The following is a 13,423-nucleotide window of genomic DNA, read 5'->3' as shown; positions in this document are numbered from 1 at the left end:
TGTCGGCACTCGGCAGTCCATCCATAATTGTATACCACCTACCCGTGGTTTTTTTTTTCTTTCTTCTTTATACATACTACATCTCATTATCATCCAGTCTATATTAGCAGCAGACACAGTACAGTACGGTAGTCCACGGCTGTAGCTACCTCTGTGTCGGCACTCGGCAGTCCGTCCATAATTGTATACCACCTACCCGTGGTTTTTTTTTTCTTTCTTCTTTATACATACTACATCTCATTATCAACCAGTCTATATTAGCAGCAGACACAGTACGGTAGTCCACGGCTGTAGCTACCTCTGTGTCGGCACTCGGCAGTCCGTCCATAATTGTATACCACCTACCCGTGGTTTTTTTTTTCTTTCTTCTTTGTACATACTACATCTCATTATCATCCAGTCTATATTAGCAGCAGACACAGTACAGTACGGTAGTCCACGGCTGTAGCTACCTCTGTGTCGGCACTCGGCAGTCCGTCCATAATTGTATACCACCTACCCGTGGTTTTTTTTTTCTTTCTTCTTTATACATACTACATCTCATTATCAACCAGTCTATATTAGCAGCAGACACAGTACGGTAGTCCACGGCTGTAGCTACCTCTGTGTCGGCACTCGGCAGTCCATCCATAATTGTATACCACCTACCCGTGGTTTTTTTTTCTTTCTTCTTTATACATACTACATCTCATTATCATCCAGTCTATATTAGCAGCAGACACAGTACAGTACGGTAGTCCACGGCTGTAGCTACCTCTGTGTCGGCACTCGGCAGTCCGTCCATAATTGTATACCACCTACCCGTGGTTTTTTTTTTCTTTCTTTATACATACTACATCTCATTATCAGCCAGTCTATATTAGCAGCAGACACAGTACAGTACGGTAGTCCACGGCTGTAGCTACCTCTGTGTCGGCACTCGGCAGTCCATCCATAATTGTATACCACCTACCCGTGGTTTTTTTTCTTTCTTCTTTATACATACTACATCTCATTATCATCCAGTCTATATTAGCAGCAGACACAGTACAGTACAATAGTCCACGGCTGTAGCTACCTCTGTGTCGGCACTCGGCAGTCCGTCCATAATTGTATACCACCTACCCGTGGTTTTTTTTTCTTTCTTCTTTATACATACTACATCTCATTATCATCCAGTCTATATTAGCAGCAGACACAGTACAGTACGGTAGTCCACGGCTGTAGCTACCTCTGTGTCGGCACTCGGCAGTCCGTCCATAATTGTATACCACCTACCCGTGGTTTTTTTTTTCTTTCTTCTTTATACATACTACATCTCATTATCAACCAGTCTATATTAGCAGCAGACACAGTACGGTAGTCCACGGCTGTAGCTACCTCTGTGTCGGCACTCGGCAGTCCATCCATAATTGTATACCACCTACCCGTGTTTTTTTTTTCTTTCTTCTTTATACATACATACTACATCTCATTATCATCCAGTCTATATTAGCAGCAGACACAGTACAGTACAATAGTCCACGGCTGTAGCTACCTCTGTGTCGGCACTCGGCAGTCCATCCATAATTGTATACTAGTATCCATCCATCTCCATTGTTTACCTGAGGTGCCTTTTAGTTGTGCCTATTAAAATATGGAGAACAAAAATGTTGAGGTTCCAAAATTAGGGAAAGATCAAGATCCACTTCCACCTCGTGCTGAAGCTGCTGCCACTAGTCATGGCCGAGACGATGAAATGCCAGCAACGTCGTCTGCCAAGGCCGATGCCCAATGTCATAGTACAGAGCATGTCAAATCCAAAACACCAAATATCAGTAAAAAAAGGACTCCAAAACCTAAAATAAAATTGTCGGAGGAGAAGCGTAAACTTGCCAATATGCCATTTACCACACGGAGTGGCAAGGAACGGCTGAGGCCCTGGCCTATGTTCATGGCTAGTGGTTCAGCTTCACATGAGGATGGAAGCACTCAGCCTCTCGCTAGAAAAATGAAAAGACTCAAGCTGGCAAAAGCACCGCAAAGAACTGTGCGTTCTTCGAAATCCCAAATCCACAAGGAGAGTCCAATTGTGTCGGTTGCGATGCCTGACCTTCCCAACACTGGACGTGAAGAGCATGCGCCTTCCACCATTTGCACGCCCCCTGCAAGTGCTGGAAGGAGCACCCGCAGTCCAGTTCCTGATAGTCAGATTGAAGATGTCAGTGTTGAAGTACACCAGGATGAGGAGGATATGGGTGTTGCTGGCGCTGGGGAGGAAATTGACCAGGAGGATTCTGATGGTGAGGTGGTTTGTTTAAGTCAGGCACCCGGGGAGACACCTGTTGTCCGTGGGAGGAATATGGCCACTGACATGCCTGGTGAAAATACCAAAAAAATCAGCTCTTCGGTGTGGAAGTATTTCAACAGAAATGCGGACAACAGGTGTCAAGCCGTGTGTTGCCTTTGTCAAGCTGTAATAAGTAGGGGTAAGGACGTTAACCACCTCGGAACATCCTCCCTTATACGTCACCTGCAGCGCATTCATAATAAGTCAGTGACAAGTTCAAAAACTTTGGGCGACAGCGGAAGCAGTCCACTGACCAGTAAATCCCTTCCTCTTGTAACCAAGCTCACGCAAACCACCCCACCAACTCCCTCAGTGTCAATTTCCTCCTTCCCCAGGAATGCCAATAGTCCTGCAGGCCATGTCACTGGCAATTCTGACGAGTCCTCTCCTGCCTGGGATTCCTCCAATGCATCCTTGCGTGTAACGCCTACTGCTGCTGGCGCTGCTGTTGTTGCTGCTGGGAGTCGATGGTCATCCCAGAGGGGAAGTCGTAAGCCCACTTGTACTACTTCCAGTAAGCAATTGACTGTTCAACAGTCCTTTGCGAGGAAGATGAAATATCACAGCAGTCATCCTGCTGCAAAGCGGATAACTGAGGCCTTGACAACTATGTTGGTGTTAGACGTGCGTCCGGTATCCGCCGTTAGTTCACAGGGAACTAGACAATTTATTGAGGCAGTGTGCCCCCGTTACCAAATACCATCTAGGTTCCACTTCTCTAGGCAGGCGATACCGAGAATGCACACGGACGTCAGAAAAAGACTCACCAGTGTCCTAAAAAATGCAGTTGTACCCAATGTCCACTTAACCACGGACATGTGGACAAGTGGAGCAGGGCAGGGTCAGGACTATATGACTGTGACAGCCCACTGGGTAGATGTATGGACTCCCGCCGCAAGAACAGCAGCGGCGGCACCAGTAGCAGCATCTCGCAAACGCCAACTCTTTCCTAGGCAGGCTACGCTTTGTATCACCGCTTTCCAGAATACGCACACAGCTGAAAACCTCTTACGGCAACTGAGGAAGATCATCGCGGAATGGCTTACCCCAATTGGACTCTCCTGTGGATTTGTGGCATCGGACAACGCCAGCAATATTGTGTGTGCATTAAATATGGGCAAATTCCAGCATGTCCCATGTTTTGCACATACCTTGAATTTGGTGGTGCAGAATTTTTAAAAAAACGACAGGGGCGTGCAAGAGATGCTGTCGGTGGCCAGAAGAATTGCGGGACACTTTCGGCGTACAGGCACCACGTACAGAAAACTGGAGCACCACCAAAAACTACTGAACCTGCCCTGCCATCATCTGAAGCAAGAAGTGGTAACGAGGTGGAATTCAACCCTCTATATGCTTCAGAGGTTGGAGGAGCAGCAAAAGGCCATTCAAGCCTATACAATTGAGCACGATATAGGAGGTGGAATGCACCTGTCTCAAGCGCAGTGGAGAATGATTTCAACGTTGTGCAAGGTTCTGATGCCCTTTGAACTTGCCACACGTGAAGTCAGTTCAGACACTGCCAGCCTGAGTCAGGTCATTCCCCTCATCAGGCTTTTGCAGAAGAAGCTGGAGACATTGAAGGAGGAGCTAACACGGAGCGATTCCGCTAGGCATGTGGGACTTGTGGATGGAGCCCTTAATTCGCTTAACAAGGATTCACGGGTGGTCAATCTGTTGAAATCAGAGCACTACATTTTGGCCACCGTGCTCGATCCTAGATTTAAAGCCTACCTTGGATCTCTCTTTCCGGCAGACACAAGTCTGCTGGGGTTGAAAGACCTGCTGGTGAGAAAATTGTCAAGTCAAGCGGAACGCGACCTGTCAACATCTCCTCCTTCACATTCTCCCGCAACTGGGGGTGCGAGGAAAAGGCTCAGAATTCCGAGCCCACCCGCTGGCGGTGATGCAGGGCAGTCTGGAGCGACTGCTGATGCTGACATCTGGTCCGGACTGAAGGACCTGACAACGATTACGGACATGTCGTCTACTGTCACTGCATATGATTCTCTCAACATTGAAAGAATGGTGGAGGATTATATGAGTGACCGCATCCAAGTAGGCACGTCACACAGTCCGTACTTATACTGGCAGGAAAAAGAGGCAATTTGGAGGCCCTTGCACAAACTGGCTTTATTCTACCTAAGTTGCCCTCCCACAAGTGTGTACTCCGAAAGAGTGTTTAGTGCCGCCGCTCACCTTGTCAGCAATCGGCGTACGAGGTTACATCCAGAAAATGTGGAGAAGATGATGTTCATTAAAATGAATTATAATCAATTCCTCCGCGGAGACATTGACCAGCAGCAATTGCCTCCACAAAGTACACAGGGAGCTGAGATGGTGGATTCCAGTGGGGACGAATTGATAATCTGTGAGGAGGGGGATGTACACGGTGATATATCGGAGGATGATGATGAGGTGGACATCTTGCCTCTGTAGAGCCAGTTTGTGCAAGGAGAGATTAATTGCTTCTTTTTTGGGGGGGGTCCAAACCAACCCGTCATATCAGTCACAGTCGTGTGGCAGACCCTGTCACTGAAATGATGGGTTGGTTAAAGTGTGCATGTCCTGTTTATACAACATAAGGGTGGGTGGGAGGGCCCAAGGACAATTCCATCTTGCACCTCTTTTTTCTTTCCTTTTTCTTTGCGTCATGTGCTGTTTGGGGAGGGTTTTTTGGAAGGGCCATCCTGCGTGACACTGCAGTGCCACTCCTAGATGGGCCCGGTGTTTGTGTCGGCCACTAGGGTCGCTTATCTTACTCACACAGTCAGCTACCTCATTGCGCCTCTTTTTTTCTTTGCGTCATGTGCTGTTTGGGGAGGGTTTTTTGGAAGGGCCATCCTGCGTGACACTGCAGTGCCACTCCTAGATGGGCCCGGTGTTTGTGTCGGCCACTAGGGTCGCTTATCTTACTCACACAGTCAGCTACCTCATTGCGCCTCTTTTTTTCTTTGCGTCATGTGCTGTTTGGGGAGGGTTTTTTGGAAGGGCCATCCTGCGTGACACTGCAGTGCCACTCCTAGATGGGCCCGGTGTTTGTGTCAGCCACTAGGGTCGCTTATCTTACTCACACAGTCAGCTACCTCATTGCGCCTCTTTTTTTCTTTGCGTCATGTGCTGTTTGGGGAGGGTTTTTTGGAAGGGCCATCCTGCGTGACACTGCAGTGCCACTCCTAGATGGGCCCGGTGTTTGTGTCGGCCACTAGGGTCGCTTATCTTACTCACACAGTCAGCTACCTCATTGCGCCTCTTTTTTTCTTTGCGTCATGTGCTTTTTGGGTAGGGTTTTTTGGAAGGGCCATCCTGCGTGACACTGCAGTGCCACTCCTAGATGGGCCCGGTGTTTGTGTCGGCCACTAGGGTCGCTTATCTTACTCACACAGTCAGCTACCTCATTGCGCCTCTTTTTTTCTTTGCGTCATGTGCTGTTTGGGGAGGGTTTTTTGGAAGGGCCATCCTGCGTGACACTGCAGTGCCACTCCTAGATGGGCCCGGTGTTTGTGTCGGCCACTAGGGTCGCTTATCTTACTCACACAGTCAGCTACCTCATTGCGCCTCTTTTTTTCTTTGCGTCATGTGCTGTTTGGGGAGGGTTTTTTGGAAGGGCCATCCTGCGTGACACTGCAGTGCCACTCCTAGATGGGCCCGGTGTTTGTGTCGGCCACTAGGGTCGCTTATCTTACTCACACAGTCAGCTACCTCATTGCGCCTCTTTTTTTCTTTGCGTCATGTGCTGTTTGGGGAGGGTTTTTTGGAAGGGCCATCCTGCGTGACACTGCAGTGCCACTCCTAGATGGGCCCGGTGTTTGTGTCGGCCACTAGGGTCGCTTATCTTACTCACACAGTCAGCTACCTCATTGCGCCTCTTTTTTTCTTTGCGTCATGTGCTGTTTGGGGAGGGTTTTTTGGAAGGGCCATCCTGCGTGACACTGCAGTGCCACTCCTAGATGGGCCCGGTGTTTGTGTCGGCCACTAGGGTCGCTTATCTTACTCACACAGCGACCTCGGTGCAAATTTTAGGACTAAAAATAATATTGTGAGGTGTGAGGTATTCAGAATAGACTGAAAATGAGTGTAAATTATGGTTTTTGAGGTTAATAATACTTTGGGATCAAAATGACCCCCAAATTCTATGATTTAAGCTGTTTTTTAGGGTTTTTTGAAAAAAACACCCGAATCCAAAACACACCCGAATCCGACAAAAAAAATTCGGTGAGGTTTTGCCAAAACGCGGTCGAACCCAAAACACGGCCGCGGAACCGAACCCAAAACCAAAACACAAAACCCGAAAAATTTCCGGCGCTCATCTCTAGTGATAATTAGGTCACCTGTGCCCAAGCATGGATAAACTTACTTAATACCAGGATCATTGGGGTGCCTTGACGATTGCGTTTGAGAACATTTGCAGCACACCAAAAAAAAAAAATAGCTGAGCACTCGATTATTGATAAATCGGACCAATAATTGTATAAGAATTACATAATCGTGTCTTTTACACCAATCAGTACTTTGATTGAGGTCATCTGCCTCAAAATGCAAATGAGGTTAGGTTATCATTAGAAAATTCAGTGCTGTGTTTATGTCAATTAAAGTGTGTCTCTAGGACTCCATCATTTTTCATTGCCTATTAATTAGTAAATTGATATGTATTTTCTGCAGACAATTTGGTAATCCTTCAAGTTTAACTGTTTTACTTGCAGGCAGTCTTGAACCTGATGCTAACTGGTAGAGCAAGTCCACAGGTATTTAACGGGGACCAATTACTGGATGACCAGAAATCGGAGCAGAAGCATCATGGAGTACTGACACGCAGTGATGTGGGCTACTTACATTGGAGCAGGGAGGAAATGGAACAGGACAAACTTCCCCAGGTGAGTGACACGATCTGAAAGAATCCACTGTTCTTTTTTCCTAATTGAGTATTTTTATTTGAAAAGATTTATCTTAATACACAAACAAATGGTACAAAAAACAAATAATAAATAGAAAAGTTGGCAACAATAACACTTGGTTAAACATAACAAATAATGAAGAAAAGCAGTCAAATGAATGCAGATAACATAAGCATACATTCACATGAATAATATAAAACAGTAAGAACACAGAGCAATAAAGAAGGGGAATTGCACAATGGGGTAGATGTATAAACCTGGAGATGGCATAAGGAAGTGATAAACCAGTGATAAGTGCAAGGTGATAAATGCACCAGCCAATCAGCTCCAATATGCAATTGACAGTTAGGAGCTGATTGGCTGGTGCGTTTATCACCTTGCACTCATCACTGGTTTATCAGTTCCTTATGCCTTCTCCAGGTTAATACATCTATATCATTCAAATAGAAAAACAGATCTCACTGTTTTGTCATGCCTCTAGTATTTCGGCTGTGTGTGCCTGCCAAATGCTAGCACCACTGGGGTATAGTTGAAAGGAGATGATTTACAGTTCAAGAATAAGCTGATATCAAAACAGGAATGAATAACTCCAAATGCAATACTGCTGTAGGTATAAGATATAGGAACAAGGGGTGATAGTAATAACATAGTATTGGGCTGCGTGGAAGCAACGAGGTGAGACACAGGAACCAATAAATGAACAAGGAAACTTGCTGCTGTAGAGCATTGCTGAGCAGGTATTCTGCATAGCACTGGAGCTGAATACTGTAGAGCACAGGTTCTCAAACTCGGTCCTCAGGACCCCACACGGTGCATGTTTTGCAGGTCTCCTCACAGAATCACAAGTGACATAATTAGCTCCACCTGTGGACCTTTTAAAATGTGTCAGTGAGTAATTAATAAACCTGTGCACTTGCTGGGTTACCTGCAAAATATGCACCGTGTGGGGTCCTGAGGACCGAGTTTGAGAACCACTGCTGTAGAGCAGTGGTTCTCAAACTCAGATATTCAAGACCCAATGCAGTTCATGTTTTCCAGGTCACCTGGCAGGTGCACTGTGTATCACCAGCTGTCACACTTTCAATATCCACAGGTCACCTGGAAAACATGAACTGTGGGGCAGATGAATTAACCTGGAAAAGGCATAAGGAAGTGATAAACCAGTGATATGTGCAAGGTGATAAATGAACCAGTCAATCAGCTCCAATTTGTAAATTAACAGTTAGAAGCTGATTGGATGGTGCGTTTATCACCTTGCACTTATCACTGGTTTATCACTTCCTTATGCCGTCTCCAAACTTAATACATCTGCCCTACATGTGTGAGGTCCTGGGGATCGCATCTGAGAACCTGTGCTGTATAGTAATGCAAGAGCAGGATTTCAATATAGCACAAGAATCAGACACGAGAAATCTAACACAGGAAAACTGACACAGGCTCTAACACCATAAATATAACACTAAGGTTCTGGTTCAAAATGCACTGTGGATCAGACTTAAATAAGACAGTCACAGGCACAGTTGGCGCGATCTGCTCAGCGAGGGCAGCAATGCAGAGAGGTGCCGGGCTACAAAGGTGCTCTCCGTGCTCCACTGCTATCCACTGCTGCTGCTGGGTGGCGCCTGTCAAACAGTATGGCAGGCAACAGTATCAAGGCATCTCAGCCGAGTGCCAATACGAACCCCAGGCAATGCTGCTGCTGTAGACAGGAAAAGTTTTTCTCCTGCTACAGCATTCATACAGTGGCTGAAGCCCTGCCCCCTCTGCAAGCCATGCTCCCTCCCATGGGCTGCGAGGCCCAGGTAGAGCATGGTGGCCACCAGTGGCGGATCTAGACTTAACTTTTAGGGGGGGCGGTTTAAGAATGATGACTCCTCCCCCTAATCATAGCCCCTCCCACTTAGTAATGCCCTTCCCGTTCGCTTCTAAAATTTCCTATTGTTGCCATTACTAATAAAATGTTGCCAGTTAGTGGAGAGAACCCTGCGCACTGGTGATACAGACTGGCGAATCGCCATTCCTTCCATCATGGGTGGTAGAGGCTAAGACAGTAGGGCAATTTAAACATGCATGGGATAGACATAAGGATCTCCTTACAAAGAAATAAGGATCAAATAAGGTTAGAGATAAAAATAATGTAAAAAAAAAAAAGGGGCAGACTAGATGGGCCAAGTGGTTCTTATCTGCCGACAAATTCTATGTTTCTATAGCACACAGAATGAGCCGAAATTCACATTATAGCACACTAAATGAGCCGAAATTCACATTATAGCACACTGTATGAGCCAAAATTCACATTATAGCACACTGAATGAGCTGAAATTCACATTGTAGCACACTGAATGAGCTGAAATTCACATTGTAGCACACTGAATGAGCCGAAATTCAGATTACAGCACACTGAATGAGCCGAAATTCAGATTACAGCACACTGAATGAGCCGAAATTCAGATTACAGCACACTGAATGAGCCTAAATTCACATTGTAGCACACTGAGCCAAAATTCACATTGTAGCACACTGAATGAGCCGAAATTCACATTATAGCACACTGAATGAGCCGAAATTCACATTATAGCACACTGTATGAGCCGAAATTCACATTGTAGCACACTGTATGAGCTGAAATTCACATTGTAGCACACTGAATGAGCCGAAATTCACATTATAGCACACCGAATGAGCCGACATTCACATTGTAGCACACTGAATGAGCCGAAATTCACATTATAGCACACTGAATGAGCCGACATTCACATTGTAGCACACTGAATGAGCCGAAATTCACATTATAGCACACTGAATGAGCAGAAATTCACATTATAGCACACTGAATGAGCCGAAATTCACATTACAGTACACTGAATGAGCCAAAATAATGCAGGCACTGGGGGCAAGGGGAATCCTACCCCCATATTAACTTACACTGGGGCAGTGAGGAAAAAAAACACAGGGGGGAGACGTGGCACACACACACTTTAGCTAGGAGGGGGGACATATCATACACTTTAGTTAGGAGAAGAGGGGGGAGAAATGCACACAGACACTTAAGCTAGGAGGGGAGGGGGGAGACATGGAACACAGACGCTTTAGTTAGGAGGGGAGACATGGCACACACACTTTAGCTAGCAAGCTAGGAGGAGAAGGGGGGGTGGAAGATATGACACACACACACACACACACACACTTTAGCTAGCAAGCTAGGAGGAGAAGGGGGGGTGGAAGATATGACACACACACACACACACACACACACACACACACACACACACACACACACACACACTTTAGCTTGGAGGGGAGGAGACATGGCATACACTGACACCTACTCATATTTTGTCCGCAGCAGCATGAGGAGTCGGGATGGAGGCCGGGTCCCGCCCCGGTGTTGGGAACGGGGCGGAGAGCGGTGCAGCGCGGCGGGGGAAGGGGAGAGAGAGAGCGTCCTGACGCGCGTACAGGGAGGAGGGGGCGTGGTCAGAACGGACAGCAGAGGCAGCAGTGTATACAATCACTGTAGTCTGTCCCCGCCGGCCTCTGTTCTGACCACGCCCCCTCCTCCCTGTACACGCGTCAGGACGCTCTCTCTCTCCCCTTCCCCCGCCGCGCTGCACCGCTCTCCACCCCGTTCCCAACACCGCGGCGGGACCCGGCCTCTATCCCGGTGCCGGTATGTGTAGGAGGGGCGTTCGCCCTAATCGCCCCCCGCTAAATCCGCCACTGGTGGCCACTCAGTGCTGGAGTCTGTGCAGCTGGAGTCTGTTCAGTGGGACACTGCAGTCTGCATACACTGCTGAACACTGTGAAGTGAGATACTATAGTACCGGGGGTCCCAGGAAATTTTCTATACAGCTTGGGCAGTGCTGGGAGGTCTCCTTGGAGCACTTGCAGTATAGGTCCTTCTGGCTGGGAAGGATGGGGGTAGTACTCTGCTTGGGGAGGATTGGGGTAGTACTCTGGCTGGGGAGGATGGGAGTAGTGCTCTCTGGCTGCCTAGGATGAGAGTAGTATTCTCTAGGGAGGATGGAGGTAGTACTTTGGCTGAGAGATGGGGAGGATGGGGGGGTAGTGCTCTCTGGGTGAAATGTGGGGAGGATGGGTGCTGTACGTTCTGGATTAAAGCTGGGAGGATCGGGGGTAGTACTCTGGCTTGGGAGGATGGCAGTAGTACTCTGGCTAAGAGCAGAGGAGGATGGGAGCAGTGCTGTCTGGGTGAGAGCTTTGGGGAATCTGGGTGGGGAGGATGGTGAGAGCTAGGCCAGATACTGGTAGTTCTCTCTGGTTGAGAGCTGTGGAGGATAAGGTAGGTACTTTGACTGGGGAGAGTGGAGTTAGTACACTCTAGCTGGGGGAGGATGAGGCTACTACTTTGGCTGAGAGGTATGGATTATGGGGTAGTGCTTTCTGGGTGAGAGGTTTGGAGGATGGGGGTCATACACTCTGGATGAGAGCTGTGGAGGATGGGAGTAGTACTCTGATTGAGAGCTAGCGGGGATGGAGGAAGTACTCTCTGGGAGAGAGGTGGGGAGTATAGTTTAGGTATTTTGCCTAGGGAAGATGAGGTTGTACTCTTGGTGAGAGCTGGGCCTGATGGGGGTAGCACTCTCTGGGAGAAAGCTGGACCAGATTGGGGTAGTACTCTCTGGGTGAGAGCTGGGAGAATATGATAGATACTATGACTGGGGAGGATGTGGTTAGTACTCAGTGGGTGAGAGTTGGGCCTGATGAGAGTAATACTCTGGGTGAGAGCTTTGGAAGATATGATGGATGTGAGCTGGGGTGGCTGTGGCTACTGTGTAACTGAATGCTGGGGTAAATGGAGGTACTCTTTAACTTAACATTGGGCAGATTTGGTTGAGATCCTGACCGCCAGGATCCTGACTATGGGGGTAATTCTGAGTTGATCGCAGCTTCAAGTTTGTTTGCAATTGGGCAAAGCCATGTGCACTGCAGGGGGGGGGGCAGATATAACATGTGCAGAGAGAGATAGATTTGGGTGTGGTGAGTTCAATCTGCAATCTAAATTGCAGTGTAAAAATAAAGCAGCCAGTATTTATCCTGCACAGAAACAAAATAACCCACCCAAATCAAACTCTCTCTGCAAATGTTATATCTACCTCCCCTCCAGTGCACATGGTTTTGCCCAACTGCTAAAAAATTTCCTGCTGCGATCAACTTGGAATTACCCCCTATATCCCCAGATTTGGGTACTGTGTGACAGAGCTTGGGAAATGCCCTCGCTTACATTTGGACACTGCAGTGCAGGCTGTGTCCAATATGACCTCTGTATAATGGAATGTGGTTCTCTCTCTCTGGCTGTATAAAGTGAAAATGGGACTTTGTGCAGGACAGAGGGCATGTGCATGTATGGTATCCATTCATATATCCATAGGACATGGAGGGTAGTGTATACATACTGTATATGTAGATTAATGTGGCATATACACTCTGTATGATAGGGGGCCTTGTCCATTGGCCACGTGGTGTCATTCTCTCTTCCCAACCTCTGTTTGAACCAGCCTGTTTTCCATTCCTATATGCTAGCCTCTCTTCACTTCCTGTGTGCTCGCCTTTCCGCCCATCCTCTGTCTGCACCAGCCTCTCTTCCCTTCCTCTGCGCCAGCCGCTATTCCCACTGCCTCTTCCCATCACCAAGTCACTCCCTGTCACTCTCTCTCCTGTCACCTTCTATCTATTACCCACTGCCTTTCCCTGTCACCCACTGCCTTTCCCTGTCACCCACTGCCTTTCCCTGTCACCCTCTCCCTGTCGCCCACTGCCAGTCACCATCTCTCCTGTCATCCTCTCCCCATCACCGTGTCTGTCATCATCACCTACTCCCTCTCCCTGTCTCGTTTTCCCTGTCACCCTCTACCTCTCCCCAGCGTCACACACTGCCTCTCCCTGTAACCGACTCTCTCCTGTAACCCACAGCCTTTCCCTGTTACCCTCTTCCTGTCATACACTGCCTGTCACCATCTCCCTGTCACTCTCTACCTGTTACCTCCTGCCTCTTACTGTCACCCACTGCCTCTCTCCTTCACCCTCTCTACGTCATCTCCTGACTCTTCTCACCACCCACTCCCTCTCTCGTTCTTCCTGTCACCCTCTACCTCTCCCTAGCATTTCCCACTGCCTGTCACCCACTATCTCTCCCCAGAGCTACCCAATGCCTGTTACCCACTACTTATTCTCAGCATCACCACTGCCTATCCCCAGCACC

General features: G+C 47.9%; 1 protein-coding gene across 4 annotated transcripts in view; it reads left to right on the top strand.

The window, feature by feature from the left end:
- The window catches only part of MINDY4B (MINDY family member 4B), a 162,797-nt gene that overhangs the window by 123,804 nt on the left and 25,570 nt on the right, over positions 1–13,423 (top strand). For all 4 annotated transcript variants that reach the window (XM_063916052.1, XM_063916049.1, XM_063916050.1 and 1 more), the window contains one exon: positions 7,009–7,179. In XM_063916052.1, the coding sequence (XP_063772122.1) occupies positions 7,009–7,179 (171 nt within the window). The remainder of the gene's footprint in view (positions 1–7,008; positions 7,180–13,423) is intronic.

Source organism: Pseudophryne corroboree, chromosome 4 (genome assembly GCF_028390025.1).
Source record: "Pseudophryne corroboree isolate aPseCor3 chromosome 4, aPseCor3.hap2, whole genome shotgun sequence".
NCBI lineage: Eukaryota > Metazoa > Chordata > Amphibia > Anura > Myobatrachidae > Pseudophryne > Pseudophryne corroboree.
Note: the sequence above shows the minus strand (reverse complement) of the source record. Positions and strands in the feature narration are given on the sequence as shown.